The sequence below is a fragment of the Musca autumnalis genome, unplaced genomic scaffold, assembly GCF_047663935.1.
Source record: "Musca autumnalis isolate F117 unplaced genomic scaffold, ASM4766393v1 scaffold_4, whole genome shotgun sequence".
NCBI classification, from domain to species: domain Eukaryota; kingdom Metazoa; phylum Arthropoda; class Insecta; order Diptera; family Muscidae; genus Musca; species Musca autumnalis.
In genome coordinates, this window is record NW_027411977.1 from 113,664,080 (window position 1) to 113,682,899 (window position 18,820).

The window sequence follows — 18,820 nt, forward strand, 5'->3', positions numbered from 1 at the left end:
GTAGTATAAGGGTATTTTGAGAATTTTAGCTATAATTTTTAACTGAACTATCTGTAATTTCACATTTGAGGTTCCCTGTGGTCATGAACCTTAGCGCCAAAAATCGAACTAGCTGTAATTTGAATTTTCAGTGGTCATAGGTCCATGTTTTGGTATAGCTCCTATATAACATTACCTCCCGATTTTCCATATTTTTAAGGTCTTAGCTACATTGTTCGACGGAACTAAACTGGTTTTATTTATTGCGCATTAACTAGAAAAGGGTAAGTTAGAATAAGTAGATTAAATTGCATTTAAAATAATTGTAATAATTCTTTAAATTCGTGTATTTATGTAGGTTGAATTCAAAGCAGATGTTTGAAAATCCTAATATTAAACTCGGTAAGTGTTTAGAAAATATTAGAGGCAATTTACAAAATTGATTTATCATAGTTTCTTTTTGCAGAATCCATAAATAAGGATATATATAGATCGCCCTTCAGTCGGCTGGGTAAGAAGTACGGTGTGTTAAAGTTCGAAGAAAATGTTTACTGGCGGAAATATGATTTAAGATAAAATTTGTAAACATATTAAATTTTATAATTGACACACGACAACATAAATTATCTTTAGTTGGGTTATCAATGACTAATAGCAAGACAGTGTCTGTGGTACAGTCGCCAAAGAAATATGGGGGTTTTAGTCGTCGAAGATGTCATCAACGAAAAGTAGGGAGTTAAGTCATCGAAGTTGTCTTCAGTGACAACTTCGCTCACCCTGTCGCTCAAGTTGTCTTACACGAATACTGGGACATTTGTGTGAAAATTTCGTCGATGATTTCACATTGCTGTCTGCAAGGTGTCTTCAGGGATATAGCATTGTCTTAAACGATTCGTCAATGTTGTCTTCAAGACACTTTCTACTGGGTTGATATAGCCCCATATGCAGTACCTTTCACCTAGCTGAACACATTGATAATTGATAATTTAGGCATTTGGGGTATCCATGGTCGAAAAATGTTAGCACCTAGAATTGTGAAACGAAACTAATTATTCCATTTTAATTAAGACTATTTTATGGGGATGGGTATAAAAGGTTCGGCGCGGCCTTATGTTTACTTATTATGTTTTCAAATGTAGTATGGGGAAGGGTATAAAAGGTTCGGCCCGGCCTTACCTTTACTTGTTATGTTATCAAATGTAGCAAATATTTTCAGTTAAAGGGTAGTAATATCTCTACTAAACAAAGATTTTTTCAACAAAATGCTTGTAACTCAAAAATTGGTTGGAAATATAAACAAATATATACGAATCCAGTGTTGTAATGTAGTTTGCAATATACATATCTTTACCATGGAATATTTTTTTTTTTTGTAAAATACATATATCTTTAACATTAACATAACAAGATTTTTATGTCGATTTTCAACATTTTTCTAAAAATCGTTTTTTTAGCCACAACAATGAACTGGTAAAGTTGTTTCATCGATCGGACGATAATTGTGGCATTTAGAGAATTTATGTGAAAATGCGCCTTTGGCCCCATACAAATAACTATGGAAATAAAGATCGCTAGGTTGGCACGGGTTAACGTTAACCTATAAGGTTTTTGGATCAAATGGAAAAAATTAGGGGTTAGGAACTCCAAAAAAAGGAAGTTTTGTTTTTATACCCTACACCACTATGTGGTAAGGGGTATTATGTGTTAGTGCATTTGTATGTAACATACAAAAGGAAGCGAGATAGACCCATACTTCCTTCTAGGGATATACATAGAATCACTTTCTGAGTGGGGGGAATACCATTTTTTAGCCGTCAGAAGATCAAGTTCGAAGATGGGCTATATCGGTCCAAGTTTTGGTATAGCACCCATATAACGGTACCTCCCGATTTAAGGTATTTTAAGGATCTTAGCCGCATTTGTTGCCCAAACCAGCTGAAATTTTACATTTGAGGTTCCCAATGGCCGCGAAATTGCTCCACTAAAAATTGTCAAGATAGGTCCACGGTTCGGTATAGTCCCCATATAACGATACCTCCCGATTTAAGGTATTTTAGGGATCTTAGCCACATTTTTTGCTTGAAACAGCTGAAATTTTACATATGTGGTTCCCAGTGGCCACGAAATTTCGCCACTTAAATTGAGCCAAATTATATCGAAATCGGTTCAGATTTGGATATAGCTCCCATATATATGTTCGCCCGATTTCACGTATTTGCTGCACCAAACACGCTATATACTTCCGATTTTGATGAAATTTGGAATGTTTGACTGAATTAGGTCTAGAAATAAGTGTGCCAAATTATATCGAAATCGGTTCCGATTTGGATATAGCTCCCATATATATTTTCGGCCGATTTCACGTATTTTCTGTACCAAACACGCTATATATTTCCGATTTCGATGAAATTTGGAATGTGTGACCGAATTCAGTCTAGAAATAAATGTGCCAAATTATATCGAAATCGGTTCAGATTTGAATATAGCACCCATATATATTTTCGGCCGATTTCGTGTATTTTCAGCTCCAAACACGATATATGAGTCCGATTTCAATGATATTTGGAATGTGTGACTGAATTCGGTCTGGAAATAAATGTGCCAAATTATATCAAAATCGGTTAAGATCTGGATATAGCTCCGATTTATATTTTACATATTCACAGTGGTGTAGGGTATTATATAGTCGGCCCCGCCCGACTTTGATCCTTTCCTTACTGGTTTGTTTTTGGGTCACACTAATGTCCACGTTTTGGAACAGCGCCACAAGGTAGTACCACCCGAAATCAGATATTTTTAAGTTTTTATGGACATTTTCGGCTCAAACTGGATTTGGCATTTAGAGTAGCGAGTTGTCAAACAACTTCGCCCGTAACAAAAGCATGAACCGGTATTGTTGTTCATATTTCCCACAGGTGTAGATTGTTTTTGGTAAAAATTTCAGCAAAATACCTCAAATAGTCTTCATGTGGTTAATTATGCGCCTCAAGAGAAGTGATTTCAATCACTGTGCGCCGTGTGAACCCCAAGCTGTATCGGTTATACAACGATATCAGTAGACAGCGGAATTTTATGCAACCCCTATTTTTGATCCGATTCATGTAAAATTTTGGGACTGGGCATATTTTTAGCTTCTCATTAAAATGCAATCGAAACATATGACTTATGCTAATTGCAACAAATATTTCAATAATAGGCACAAAAATGATTGTGCGTAAAATTTTTCTGTTTAAAATTCTCTTCACTGCTATACCTAATTAACGACGGGTCGTACACAAATATTTCACCTTTCTACCACAGCAATGCTCTCTGAGCGTCCGTATTACCCAAATACGTTGAGTCCAAAATCACATTTAAAACACAAAATCTGCGACCAAAGCTCATTTAAACTTTTTCATTTGTAAAATAAATGATTTTCATTTGCAATGAATAGTATTTCAGTAGTGCGATTCTCCAATTCATTTTTTGACTTACCGACAAAAATCGGTAATTTAAAACGAAAAAATTTAAACGCAAAATTATGAATTAAAATTTCATAGAAAAGTTAACAACGCGTATGCTTTTGGTAGAACTTTACGACTGCTTTTTATTCGTCGCTAACTTACCGAAAAAAAAACCGAAATTATTACCGAAATTATAAGCATTGTAATTTTACCGAGATTTGTCGGTAACTCAAAAAATGAGTTAGAGAATCGCATTACAGGTGCTCAATTCGGTTTCTGTGAAAATGTGAAATGAAAACTTTTATAAAGGAAAAAACTGTCAAATGAAAAAAAAAAAAATATATAAAGGAAATATTTTTTACTTTAAATTTTCATAGAACAAGAATCCAGCCCCAGGTTTTGATGGGCTTTTGTTTTCAAACTACAAAACACATACATACAAAACATATTATACGTTCTGTCATAGTTTAAGGGTGACGTAGGGGATGAATGATACCAAGCAACGGTCTTGACCGGCTTTAACATGGCAAAGCCCAGTATTTATCCTGGTCCCTCTTTCATCTCAAGTGGACACTGACCTCCCCGTGGTGTCACCTGGGGAACTGCCTTTAACACCCGTTAAAGGTAGTGAGCTAACATGTGCCGCGCGTTCACCCATAAGAAAGTTAAAAACTTGGGTTTGGGCGTCGGGTTAGTAACCCTCCCCTAGAAAAAACATCCTACTATGAAAAAACGAAAGAAAAGAAAAACAAACCCCTCTAAAGTTGACGAACCCCGCAAACGTTTTAAGGACCATGATCTGCGAATCTGCACCTGGAATGTTCGCACTCTTTATAGAGAAGGTGCAGTCTTCGCATTGGCAGACGTACTTGAAAAGTACAAGGCCGATATTACTGCCATACAGGAAATACGATGGATTGGGAAAGGCGTCACAACAACACCTAAAGGTGACGCACTGTATTATAGCTGCCATGACGTAAAGCATGAGTTTGGTTGCGGATTCGTAGTTAGTCGGAGACTAAAACATCTGGTATCCAGCTTCACCCCAGTGAATGAAAGACTTGCTGCAATTCGAATAAAAGCTAAATTCTTCAACATCAGCTTTATTTGCGCTCATGCTCCCACTGAAGAAAAGGACGAACAGACCAAAGATATATTTTACGAGCGCTTAGAAGAAACATACGACCGTTGCCCTGCCCATGACATTAAAATCATTCTAGGCGATTTTAATGCCAAAATTGGAAAGGAGAATATCTTTGGCCCAACAGTCGGGAAATTCAGTCTCCACAGTGAAACATCTGACAATGGTATGAGGCTGATAGACTTTGCAGCTGCAAAAAACATGGTAGTTAGCAGTACCAGATTTAATCATCTCGATATTCATAAGGGCACCTGGCTGTCTCCAGATCAAAGAACAAGTAATCAAATTGATCATGTTGTAATAGATGGAAGACATTCATCCAGCGTGTTGGATGTACGATCGTTCCGAGGCGCAAACATTGATTCGGACCACTACCTTGTTGCAGCAAAGGTACGTACCCGTCTAAACGTTGCAAATAAAGCACGAACAGACACAACGCGGAAGTTGGACATCGATAGGCTGCAAACACAACAGATAGCCACAGCATATTCCACTCAACTAGCCCAATTGCTTAACGCGAGCACTCCTTGTCCCGATAACATAACAGCACAATGGCAACATATTGCCCACTCCATGCAAACAGCCGCAAAATCCATACTTGGATTCCAGAGACCTCCACAAAGGAATTCATGGTATGACCAGGAGTGTCGTGCTGCTACCGAAGAGAAAAATGCGGCATATAGAGCTACTTTACAATCAGTAGCAACGCGTAGCGCACGAGAGAGATATCGGGAGAAAAGGAGAGAGGAGAAACGTCTTTTCCGCAAGAAAAAGAGAGAAATGGAAAAGCGGGAGTGTGAAAAAATCGAGATGTACAGGAGCCAGAATGAAGTCCGAAAATTCTACCAAAGAGTGAAACATCAAACAGATGGCTTTGGTACAGGCACATTCTCCTGTAGAGACCAGCAAGGTAATCTGGTAACAGATACAGACAGCGTGCTCAGGATATGGAAGGAACATTTCTCCAATCTGCTGGTATCCAATAGTAGCGAAGACGATGATACCACAGATCCAATCCCAGAAGATGGTATAGAATGTATACCGCCCGGCCAAGATGAGGTAAAAACAGCAATCAACCGGCTGAAGAATAATAAAGCAGCAGGAGCCGATGGCTTACCAGCCGAGCTGTTTAAAACCGGAGGCGACGCGCTGATAAGGTGTATGCATCAGCTAGTTAGCACCATCTGGCAGGAAGAACGCGTACCCGACGATTGGAACCTGAGCATCCTATGTCCCGTCCACAAGAAAAGAGATAAGACTGCATGCTCCAACTATAGGGGCATACGTCTTCTCCCTATTGCCTATAAGATAGTGTCAGGGATATTGTGCGAACGACTAAAGCCAATGGTCAACGAAATAATTGGACCATACCAATGTGGCTTTACACCTGGCAAGTCCACCATTGACCAGATATTTACCCTGCGGCAAATCCTCGAGAAGACCCAAGAGATGCAGATCGACACATTTCACCTTTTTGTCGATTATAAAGCAGCATTCGACAGTCCCCTCCGATCAAAGGTATTCCACGCAATGTCTGAATTTGGTATCCCCGCAAAGCTCATCCGGCTTTGTAAGATGACTTTAACTGATACTAGGTCCTCAGTTAAAATTGGAAAGAACCTCTCCGAAGAATTTTGTACCAAAAGAGGTTTCAGACAAGGAGACAGCCTTTCGTGTGACCTATTCAACATTTTGCTGGAAAAGGTAATACGAGATGCAAATGTCAAAAGAAATGGCACAATTTACACCAATAGCCACATGTTACTTGCCTATGCTGATGACATAGACATCATGGGACGGTCAGTAAAGGAAGTAACTGATACCTTTAGGAAGGTCGAAGCAGAATCTGCGAAAGTGAGTCTGGCGGTAAACGGCGAAAAGACCAAATTGATGGTGTCGACGCGCAAAGCGTCCATAGAGCTCGGGCCAACTGTGGAAGTTGGTACCTACAATTTTGAGGTAGTTAAAGACTTCGTCTACCTCGGCACTGCCATAAACACAACAAACAACATCAGTTGTGAAATAAGAAGAAGAATTGTATTGGCCAACAGATGCTACTATGGTCTAAGTAAGCAATTTAAAAACAAAGCCACATCTCGTCAAACAAAAATAACACTATACAAAACGCTGATACTACCCGTGCTAATGTATGGCTCCGAAGCATGGGTACTTGCGCAAGCAGATAAGGCAGTGCTTGGTGTGTTTGAGAGGAAAATTCTTCGAAAGATCTACGGGCCGATTTGCGTTGACGGTGAATGTCGACGTCGTATGAACCACGAGCTCTATCAGCTATACAAAGACATGAATATAGTTAAACGTATCGAGATGCAACGATTGTGTTGGCTAGGCCATATCATGAGAATGAACGATGATGAACCCGCTAAAAAGGCGTATGAATACATGCCACATGGCGGTGCACGCAGAATCGGTAGGCCTAAGCTTCGATGGAGCATACAAGTGGATGAAGAAATGGAAAGGCGCGGTATTCCAAAAAGTCAAGCGAAAAACAGAGAGGAATGGAGATCTTTTCTTAGTTCGGTCTATGGAACAAATGTTCTGTAATGGGCCAACTAAGTAAGTAAGTAAGTCATAGTTTAATTTGTTCAGCTTGAAATAAAATACGCTCGACGTACATATTTCGGTAGTATTCATAAGACTACAAGTGTTCACCACACACGCTTTGGGAATACGGACGTATTTAGGCATGTCTCACAGACAAGTCAATAAAATAGAGACATGTATAACCATAGCCAGAACCTTCAAAATATCGAAAATCAGGTGGTATCGTTCTCTGGGGGCTATATGAAGGTCTGGGCCTATACCGACATATTTCATGCGGAAAGTTTCATACCCCCAAGGAGGACTTAATACCGAATTTCAGCCATTTCAGAGGGATATTGAGGCCATAACCTTAGAAATACCGGAAATCGGATGCTACAGTTATATGGGAACTATATGAAGACGTGGACCTATGCGGACTCATTTTCGGTGTAAAGTTCCATACCCCCAACGAAGACATAATACCAAATTACAGCCATTTCAGTGGGATATTGAGGCTACCGAAAATCGGGAGGTACCGTTCTTTGTGGGCTATATGATGACGTGGACCTACACCGACAAATTTCAGGTGGAAAGACTTAATACCAAATTTCAGCCATTTCGGAGGGATATTAAGGCCACAACCTTTAAAATATCGGAAATCGGGAGTTACCGTTCTATGGGGGCTACATGCAGACGTGGACCAATACCGACATATTTCAGGTTTAAAGTTTCATACACCAAACGAAGACTTAATACCAAATTTCAGGCATTTCGGTAGGATATTCAGTCCACAACCCCTTGCATATGGTTTTGTATATGCACATTCTATGCAAATATGTCAAAACATGCAAGAAATGCAAACATTTCTGGGCCTAATTCGTTTTATTTTGTGATAAAACGAGTTTCTGTCTAAACAAATTTTCTCTACGACCATCCTAACCATATATTTATTTGCATAGCATTCCGCTGTCTAGATATCAGCTTATTTAAACGTATCAAGTCACAACGATATTGAAACGTAGACCTATACCTAAAAGTTTCTGGTGGAGAGTTTTTAGACTCAAAAATACTAAGTACCAAATTTACCATATTTCGGTAATATAATGTGGCTAAAACCTTCAAAATACCAAAAATCAAGAGGTTCTCTTCTACGGCGGATATAGGAAGACGTGGACCTATACCGACGAATTTCAGGTGGACAGTTTTATACACCAAATGAAGCCACAATACACACATTTTAGACACAAGCTTCAAAATACCGGAAATCGGGAGGTACCGTTTTATGGGGGCTATATAAAGGCGTAGACATACACCGACAAATTTAGGTGAACAATTTTATACCCCAAATGAAGAATAAATACCAAATTTCAGATATTTCGGTGGAATATTGAGGCCACAACCTTCAAAATACCGAAAATCGGGAGGTATTGTTCTATGGAGGCTATATTAAGGCGTGGACCTATATCCACATATTTCATATGGAAAGTTTTATACCCCAAATGAGGGCTAAATACCAAATTTCAACACTTTCGGTGGAATATTGATGGCACAAACTTCAAAATACCGGAAATCTGGATGTAACGTTCTAGGGGGCTATATGAAGGCATAGACCTATACAGACGAATATCATATGGAACGTTTTGTACCCAAAATGCAGAATAAATACCCAATTTCAGCCATTCAGTCGTGGGGTACTGTTCTATGGGGGCAATTTGAAGGCGTGGACCTATACCGACAAATTTCCGGGGGAAACTTTTATACCTCAAACGAAGACTAAGTACCATATTTTAGCCATTTCGGTGTGACAATGCGGCTAAAACCTTCAAAATACCGAATATTGGGGGGTACCGTTGTATGGGGGGCTATATCAAAACGTGGACCGATATATCCCATTTGCAACACCGAACATCCTAGGAGTAACGGAAACTTCTATACCAAATTACAAAGCTCTATCTTGAAAATTGTGAGCTGTATCTTGATTTCAACAGACGGACGGACAGACGGACATGGTTATATCGACTTAGAATTTTACCCTAATCACGAATATCTATATATATAAATGAGCTTGGTGATAAGTGATTGACTGACTGACTGACTCATCATCAACGCCCAGCCAAAACGGCTAAAGCTAGGAGCTTGAAATTTTACCAGTGGGTCACTGTTGATGCAAATGTGCGAGATAAGGCCGGGTTTTAGAAAATTCGTCCTGGAACCACAAAAAATAACAACAACAAAAATCCTTATTTTTCATTATTATTACGTACTTATTCACTTAGTTGGCCCTCTGCAAGACATGTGTCAAATTAACAATGCTATAACTTCATGATACCGTAAACGATCACACATAATTTCAAATTTTGTAGTTTACTTCTAGGCGCACTTATTTTATCGTAAACCACTAAATAATAGAAAGACAAGACATTTGTTATCTTCCATTGCAATTGGTGATAATGGTATAAACATCAATTACGCAAAAAATACAAACATATCCTGATTTAGTTTTCACATAACAGGTGTCGCACAAAAGATTTTCATTCGTTAAAATCCAGTTAGAAAAAATGATTACAAACGATGCATTTGTAAAAATGTTGTTTTTCAATTTAAAATTAAAACAAAAATTCTTTCAATAAATGATGTTGGGTTTGTTGAACAAATGAGTTGCTGTTGAAGACAACATTAGGGGAATAAATTCAGAAATCGGCCAGAAATAACAACAACTAAAAAGTGTATGGACCTCACTTTTTGGTAATAACTAAATGTTTGCAAATTAATGAAAGTGCAATAAAATTGTGCATATTACCACGATTTATTTGCAATTAAGAATTTTATCGTACATGGAGATGTACAGATATAACTATTCAATTTCAAAATCTGTAATTTGAAGAAATCGCTAAATAATTAATGAAATCAATAATAGGCCCCAGGAATATAGGAATATAGGAATTTGGTATGGAAATCAAGGTTGGGAAGTGGTGCTTCTAAAAGGAAATGGTTTGCAAAATTACCAATCATCTGTACGAAAAGTACTAAATGGTACTAAATTTAGTACAATTTAGATTTGGGTGAACGTAAAGAGCTGGAAACCTGAAATTTGGAATTAAGGTTACTGTTGTAGTGTAGGATTGAGATATGAGGGTAGTTTTGGAAATTCGTGCTTATGTGTACGAAAAGTACTAAATAGTACTAAATTTGGTACAATAGGAATTTGGGTGAACGGATAGAGCTGGAATCCTGATATTTGGAATTGAGATTACTGTTGGAGTGTAGGATTGAAGAACTTTTGGAAATTCGTACTTATGTGTATGAAAAGTACTAAATGGTACTAAATTTGATACAATGGGGATTTGGGTGAACGGATAATACCTGGTATCTCGAAATTTGGAATTGAGATTACTGGTGGGGTGTAGGATTGAGGTAGTTTTGAAAATTCGTACTTATGGGTACGGAAAGTACTAAATGGTACTAAATTTAGTACAATTTGGATTTGAATGAACGGATAGAGCTGGAAACCTGAAATTTGGAATTAATATTACTGTTGAAGTGTAGGATTGAGATATGAGGGTGGTTTTGGAAATTAGTACTTATGAGTACGGAAAGTACTAAATGGAACTAAATTTTGTATAATGGGGATTTGGGTGAACGGATAGCGCTGGAATCTCTAAATTTGGAACTGAAATTACTGGTGGAGTTTAGTATTGTGGAAGTTTTGGAAATTCGTACATAGGGTACGAAAAATACTAAATAGCACTAAATTTGGTACATTTTCGATTTGGGTGAACGGATAGAGCTTGATTCCTCAAATTTGGACTGAGGATCACTGATGAAGAGTAAGAAAGATGCACCAAAGGGTTTTTGGAAACTTGAGTGTACGAAAAGTACTAAATGGTACTAAATTTAGTACAATTTGGATTTGAATGAACGGATAGAGCTGGAAACCTGAAATTTGGAATTAATATTACTGTTGAAGTGTAGGACTGGGGAAGTTTTGGAAATTCTTACTTATGTGAATGAAAAGTACTAAATGGTACTAAATTTGGGACAATGGGGATTTGGGTGAACGGATATAGTTGGAATCTCGAAATTTGGAATTGAGATTACTGGTGGGGTGTAGAATTGAGGTAGTTTTGAAAATTCGTACTTATGGGTACGAAAAGTACTAAATGGTACTAAATTTAGTACAATTTGGATTTGGGTGAACGTATGTATGTAGCTGGAAACCTGAAATTTGGAATTAAGATTACTGTGAACTGTAGGACTCAGATATGAGGGTGGTTTTGGAAATTCGTACTTATGTGTTCGAAAAGTACTAAATTGGGTACAATAGGGATTCGAGTGAACGGACAGAGCTGGAATCCTGAAATTTGAAATTGAGATTACTGTTGGAGCATAGGATTGGGGAAATTTTGGAAATTCGTATTTATGTGTACGAAAAGTACTAAATGGTACTAAATTTATTACAATTTGGATTTGGGTGCAAACGCGAAGAGCTAGAAATCTGAAATTTTGAACGAATGGTCATTGATGGAGAGTTAGGAAGATGTACCAAAGGGTACTTAGAAACTCGACCTATAAGTGTACGAAAAGTTTCTAAATTGCATATTTTTAATGGATAAAGCTAGAATCTTCAAATATGGTATGGGAATCAAGGTTGGGAAATGGCGTTGAAATAAGGAAATGGTTTTGGAAGTTCGTATTTATGATTACGAGCAGTACTAAATTTGGATTTGGGTGAACGGATAGAGCTGGAATCCTAAAGTTTTGAATTAAGATTACTGTAGGGGTTTAGGATTGAGATAGTTTTGGAAATTCGTACCGTACGAAAAGTACTAAATGGTACTACATGTGGTACAATTTGGATTTGGATGAACGGATAGAGCTGGAATTCTGAAATTTGGAACTAAGATTACTGCCGGACAGTAGAATTGAGGTAGTTTTGGAAATTCGTACTTATGGGTACAGAAAGCACTAAATTTGGTACAATTTGAATTTTAGTAAACGGATAGTGTTGGAATTAGGAATTAAGATTACTGTAGGAGTGTAGTATTGAGGAAATTTTGAAAAGTCGTACGTATGGGTACGAGAAGTACTAAATGGTACTAAATATGGTACAATATGGATTTGGGTGAACGGGTAGAGCTGGAATACTGAAATTTTTGTTTGGGAAAGAAATGGTACTAAATTTGATACAATTTGGATTCGGGTGAATTAATAGAGCTGGAATCCTGAAATTTGGAATTACGATTACAGTCGAAGAGTAGGATTCAGATAGTTTTGAAAAAGCAAACTTATGGTTACGAAAAGCACTAAATGGTACTAAATTTAGTACAATTTGTATGTAGGTGAACGGATAGCGGTGGAATCCTGCAATTTGAAAGTATGATTATTGTAGCCCTGTTGCGTTGAGGAAGTTTTGAAAATTGGTACGGAAGTTATAAATTGTTCTAAATTTAGTACAATTTTAATTTGGTTTAACGGATAGAGTTTGAATCCTGAAATTTGGATGTAAGATTACTACTAAAGTGAAGGATTGAGGTAGTTTTGGAAAATCTTACTTATGGGTACGAAGAGTTCGACTTGATACTAAGTTTGGTACAATTTGGAATTGGACGAACGGATACAGCTGGAATCTTGAGATTTGGAATTACTGTAATTATTATGGAATTTACTGTAATTATTTTGTATAAATGTCCGTGTATGGCTGAGATATGTCGTCGAAATACGTACCATAAGTATACGAAAATTACTTAATGGTACTCAATTTGTTTTTGGGTGTAGGGACAGTGCTGGAATTTTTATTTTTTGGAGTTAGGGTGTGTATTGGTGTGCAACGTTGATCTCGCTGTTAATGTGTAAGGGTGAGATACGGCTGATCTTTTTGAAAATCGAACTTAAGGGGTACGTACAGTACTAAGATAAAAATAAATATTTATTAAAATTGGTTTTAGTGCGACCAAATTTTCAGTGTTTGTCATTTCCATATTATATATTGTTTATTTGTTTTTTTTTTTATATCCTTTCCGCATACGAAGTAGCGGGCATTTTGCTAGTATATACATATATATACATTATAGGGTCTATTTCGATGTGTTACAAACGGAATGACAAATTTAATTATACCCTCCACGGGCCGCATTGCGGTACACTTAGAGCTGGAAAACCTAGTCTTCGATGGAATAAGCAAGTAGAAGACGAGATTAAAATACAAATTATTCCTAATTGGACAAGAAAAGCAACAAATAAAGAGGAGGGGAAATACGTTCTTAAATTTGGTTTAGAGGACAAATTTTCAGTATTTTTACGTACTATGCAACAATTTACAAACAGCTGCTTTCGGCGTGTTAGAAGCCCTTGAACCATAACTTGTGTAAACTGCTACTTTACAAACCGTATAACTTATAACTAAAGCTTAAAATGAACATCATTCAATTTATATAAAACTTTTTATAAATAAATAAATTATGCCTTCGAAAGTCAGATTTTAAACTCAGCAATAAAAAATAGAGTGTTTATGTAAAAATATAAACATGAAATGAATTTACAGGTATAATAGTAAAGTAAAAGAAGTAAACAAAAAAAAAATGTAAAAACCTACCCTCGTCAAACAATTTTCATTCTTGCGAAATTATAAAATAAAATAGTATAACATCCAGAAAATGTAAAACAGCATATTTCAGAATTTCAGTGTTGAGAGTAAGTTGGTGCATGTGTGCAGTATAGTTGATCATGTTTGATGCGATCAGTATGTGCGATACCATAATACCAAAAATACAAAAAAAGAGAAACAAAAATTATTGCAAAAAGAAACAAACAAAAAGTAATAATTTTGCCACAACATGTTTCATTCCCACGAAGCTGCTACATACCTCCTGCAGAATTTTTCGCAAACGTAACAATTGTTTCTTGAACTGCAGCACATCTTGGATCATAGCATTCCTAAATGATTTATCATACAACATGAGATCGTCCGATGAACTGTGCGTATCACGTTGATGCTGATGGTAGGATGACGATGATGATGGCTGATGATGCTGTTGCTGATGTCGACGCTGCAACGATGAGTTGGCTGTATTGTTACCACTGCTATTGTTGCCTTGATTATTGTAGTTGTTGGCCACAGATGACGCTGTGGAATTACGTGAAGATGTGGCTGTATTGTGATGACGGCGTGTACTTAATGGTGATCTGGTGCTGTCGGAATCGTTATCGTTGTTCAGGGTACAGTGTTGCTGCATGCGAGAACGATTCAACAAACGGGTTGCACGTGCAGGCAAGTGAGCACTAAAAAGAGAGAGAAAAAAATGATATTAAACATTGCATTCTATATTATTGTGTGGTATGAATTAAGAAAACAACAGATTATCTGTGTGTGTGTGAAAAAAGTCAAGAATAATTTTGAAAATAGACCTAAGGTATGATGAACCTTCGTGGGGTGCACTGGTGGAGAGAATACGTGAATCATCGACAACATGCTTGGCAGCAGTCAGTATAAAATTGCTACGTCGCAAATATTTTCGCGTGCTAGCAACAGTTGTTGGAACACTTGTTGTTGTTGTGGTTGCAGTTGCATTATATGCAGCCGAGGTAGAAGCCGTAATGCGTACATTTCTCGGCAATGACGATGACGGCGATGGTGACGATGACAACGTCATAACATTGGAGGATGTCGTAATATTGTTTTTGTATTTATTTTGAGAATTTTTTGGACTACTATAAGAATAATGATTGGTATGAAGATTTTCGTGCGAAGCTTGTTGTTGTTGCCTCTGGTGATATGGTGAATGTTTACGTTGATGTTGTTTATCCGAATGTTGTTGCCGTGTTTTAATTGCAATGGGCGATGACGTCCTTGAATGTGTTGGTCCATATGTTTTGGTCAAATAAACATTTTGTGATGTTTTCAAATCGGTGCGTACGCGTCTTGCCGTATTCGGTGACATATCACACACTTTTTCATTGTTTTTATCATCCACAGTGTTTGTTGTTGTGGTCGTAATTGTTGTACATGACATTTTATTTTTTTCTCTTTCTTATAAAAAAACGAGATATTTTTATTATTTATTATTAAGAATTTGTCGGATTTTTGTTTGTTTCTTGTACTATTAACTAAAGCTGTTCATTTTTGACTAACGTCATCTCACAATCCTATTTTATTTTCATAGTCAATTTTTCATGGTGTCATGAATGTATGACACAATCAAGACATGCGCAAACCCATACTCCAAATATGATTTTCTTTGTTTTCTTCTGTTTTAGATTTGTTGGGTGGTTTCATTCCACCTAATGTGAGTTGTGATGTTTTTCTTCATACAGTTATTCTTAGTGGTACAGGGTTACCAATTTGTGTGTTTTCTGAAATATTATATTAAACCTTTTTCTTGTTGAGAGTCTTTGTGTACATGCATAACGGATATCTTTCTAATTATATTTTTTCATTCTTATGTAAATATAAATGGAACATAAGAAAGTGCCTCCAAGGACATTTAGCAAATGGAACACAAGAAAATATGTACCTTCTATGTATCAACGCAACATAATTTCCCATAGACGAATAACAAACCAAATGGCTTTATGTATATGTACGTCCAAAAAATGCTTACCCTACTGGTAATCCTTTAATAAACCAATGTCTTGTTTTAAGGTGCTCCCACGAAAACTAGCTTTTGCCTGGAGTTCCTCCTAATTCTTAATAAGGTGACATGAATATTTCTAATTTATGCAAACATTCTTAGTGGTATACTTCTAAAAAAATACACTCAACATCGCAACTAAAATGTTTTCGGGGGGAAGTTGATAATGTACCTTTCTTTTACGACTGTTTTTATGATATAATTTGAAGGCTGTTTGAAAACAAAAAAGGTCTCTGGATGTGCCCATAAACAGGATATTGTCCTTGCAGCTATTTTCCCATAATTTGAGCATTTATTGGGAAATCGATGGATTTTATACACAAAACCTTTATTGATTAGAGTTGTTTAACACTCTAGCTGTTACCGCGAACAATACATAATGATTGGTTCCCCATAAATTTGTGTATTTTAATCCTTGAGCGAAGCTTTAACTAGTTTCCATAAGACCTTTATGTAAGGATCGACCAAAAAAGCGTGTTTATAAGGCATTAATGCCTTCCTTCCTTCCAAATAATGTTTTGAGGCCCTTAGCATCTTAACTACACTCAGAACAATTATTTTGTTTATATTTGAAAAATTGGATGATATGTTTATTAGTTTTTGCATCGTGTAAAACACTATGAGAACTAATATAAATTAAGTACTTTTGAACGAAAAACGTGAAGTTATGTAGAAAAATATACTACGGTGTATGCCAACCATAGAGTAGTCAAAGCCGGATTATCATATATTGTGTAAAACCAATTTCAACCGTTCACGCTTTAAAATTTTTTTGGAATAGAAGTGAAATTGATTGTGTGCATAAAGCCTAATATCCTGAGGACCTCATAATTTTATTTGGTCGAGGAATAAGTGACTTATAAAAGCGCTGTTTTGGCCGATCCTTTCATAAAGGATTAATGAAAACTGGCTGAAATTTGGTTTCAATTTATGGGATACCAATCATTATGTTTTGTTTGAGGTAACAGTCAGAGTGTTAAACAGCTCCAATCAATAAAGGTTTTGTTTATAAAATCCATTGAATTCCCCAATAAGTGCTTAATTTATGGGAAAAGTCGCCAGAAGAACAATAGCCTGTTCAATACTACCAAAGGACTTGTGTTTTCAAAAAAATTCAAATATATTGTAATTAGTACTATCAACTAAAATATTTACAGTTTTGGTCGTAAATTCAACTAAAAATATTTTTATTATCCTTTTTATACCCTCAGCCTTTAGGCTAAAGAGGGTATTTACACTTTGATACGACCAAAAATGCGCCTCATCGAAATAATGGTTTTAGACCCCAAGTATGTTTGTACGATATCCGTTTCAGACAATTTTGAGTAGATCTAGCAATGTCCGTCCGTCTGTCTGTCTGTCCGGCTGGCTGGTGCGCACGATAACTCTCGAACGGATCAATCGATTCGGTTCAAATTTTGGGTATCGAAATATTTTGTCCATATTTGATTTAAGTTCGAAGATGGGCCATATAGGTCCACTCCTTCAGGTACCTCCCCCACAAATGTTCAAAAATTGTCGCAAAACTTGTGCGCACGATAACTATCGAAGGGAGTAACCGAATTGAACTAAACTTTGCATATGGTAATACTACCTCTAGGCATACTTCAAGTTCGAATATGGATTATATCGGTCCCCTCCTTCAGGTACCTCCCACACAAAATTTGAAATAAGTGCAGTTTAGTGACACCTCACGAATCGTTATGAAATTTTTTGTAGCAGGATGTTCGTGCGGCCCCCGTTACGTCATTGTAATTTTTTTTGAGGGCAAGTCCATAGTTCCCGAGATAATGGCGCATAACCTCAAAAAACGCTGCACTATGTCGCGAGTTCAAATAAACGGTAGCCAAATATAAAAGGAGTTGGCGTTGGCAGATGAATTTTGGTATAAATACTTATAGTTCAATGACAATGTCGAGAGCAAAAGATTGGGAAGGTCGGTCCACGTTTTGGGATAGTCCCCATGCAACGGTACTTCTTAATGTTTCGGTATTTTGAATATTTTAGCTAAACTCATCAACCAAATTGGTTGAATTTTGAGATGCGGGGTTTTCACTTTACAAAAAAACTTTTCAGATAAAAATTATGGACATAGGTCCACGTTTTGATATAGACCCCATATAACGGTACCTCCCGATTTTCGGAATTTTGAAGATTTTACATATGTTTCACGCCCAAATACGCCAAAATTTTGCATTGAGGGTTCCCAATGGAGCAAAAACTTTTCTGTCAAAAATTATGTACATAGGTCCACGTTTTGATATAGCTCCAATAGAACGGTATCGCGCGATTTTAGGTATTTTCAAGGTTTTAGCCACATTAAACAACCAATGTAGCTGATATTTGGTATTTAGTCTTCGCCAGGTCTTGCGAAATATTTTTACAGAGAATTTTTGGTATTGGAACGGTACCGCCCAATTTTCGGGTTTTTAAGGTTTTAGCCACATTATCCACTCAAAATTACAGAAATTTGGTGTTCAGCCTTCATATATTTTTGTGAGTTTATTGAATATATCAAAATTTTGTCTTCAAATAAGAGAATTTTCCTTAAAATTTTCCAAAAGGGCCACAAAATTCTAAGGGAGACCTTAAATACATTCGATCTGTCCGGAGGTGAAAGTTTCGCTTCACATTGGCTGAGGGTATATATCTGTCGGCAAAGCCGACTGACACTTTTTTACAGTAATTAATTTAATACAAATTACCACATTTCAGTTAATGAAATAACAGTTGGAATGTCAACAATGTTAACCATATACAAAATAAGCCAAAATGGAGAAGTTTAACCATGTTTTTTGGACCATCACTCCTATTATTTTGAACGCAACTATATATCCTAATCTACACCACTACCTCTGTGCGTACGCTTTACACGGATCAATTTTTTACGGGGAAACTCAAATTGTTAGCCATGATTCGATGAAAGAATATGTCAAATTATATGGATGTACAATTTGTTTTCAAAAATTGCTTGAGTGGAGTATTCCCCCATTGGCTCAACTTCATTTATTACCCTCTATTACAGAGAGTAATGTTTTTCAAAACGAACTGACAGTGTTGCAAAAATTTACTGATCGCTACCAATATCA

General features: G+C 36.7%; 1 protein-coding gene across 32 annotated transcripts in view; it reads right to left on the reverse strand.

Annotated features, from left to right (window-relative positions):
• The window catches only part of LOC141402734 (uncharacterized), a 313,145-nt gene that overhangs the window by 30,979 nt on the left and 263,346 nt on the right, over positions 1-18,820 (reverse strand). For 16 of the 32 annotated variants that reach the window (XM_073984624.1, XM_073984622.1, XM_073984617.1 and 13 more), the window contains 2 exons: positions 13,968-14,382; positions 13,697-13,717 (listed from right to left, as the gene is read on the reverse strand). In XM_073984624.1, the coding sequence (XP_073840725.1) occupies positions 13,697-13,717; positions 13,968-14,382 (436 nt within the window). The remainder of the gene's footprint in view (positions 1-13,696; positions 13,718-13,967; positions 14,383-18,820) is intronic. The other 16 variants (XM_073984628.1, XM_073984627.1, XM_073984626.1 and 13 more) reach the window with 1 other exon arrangement.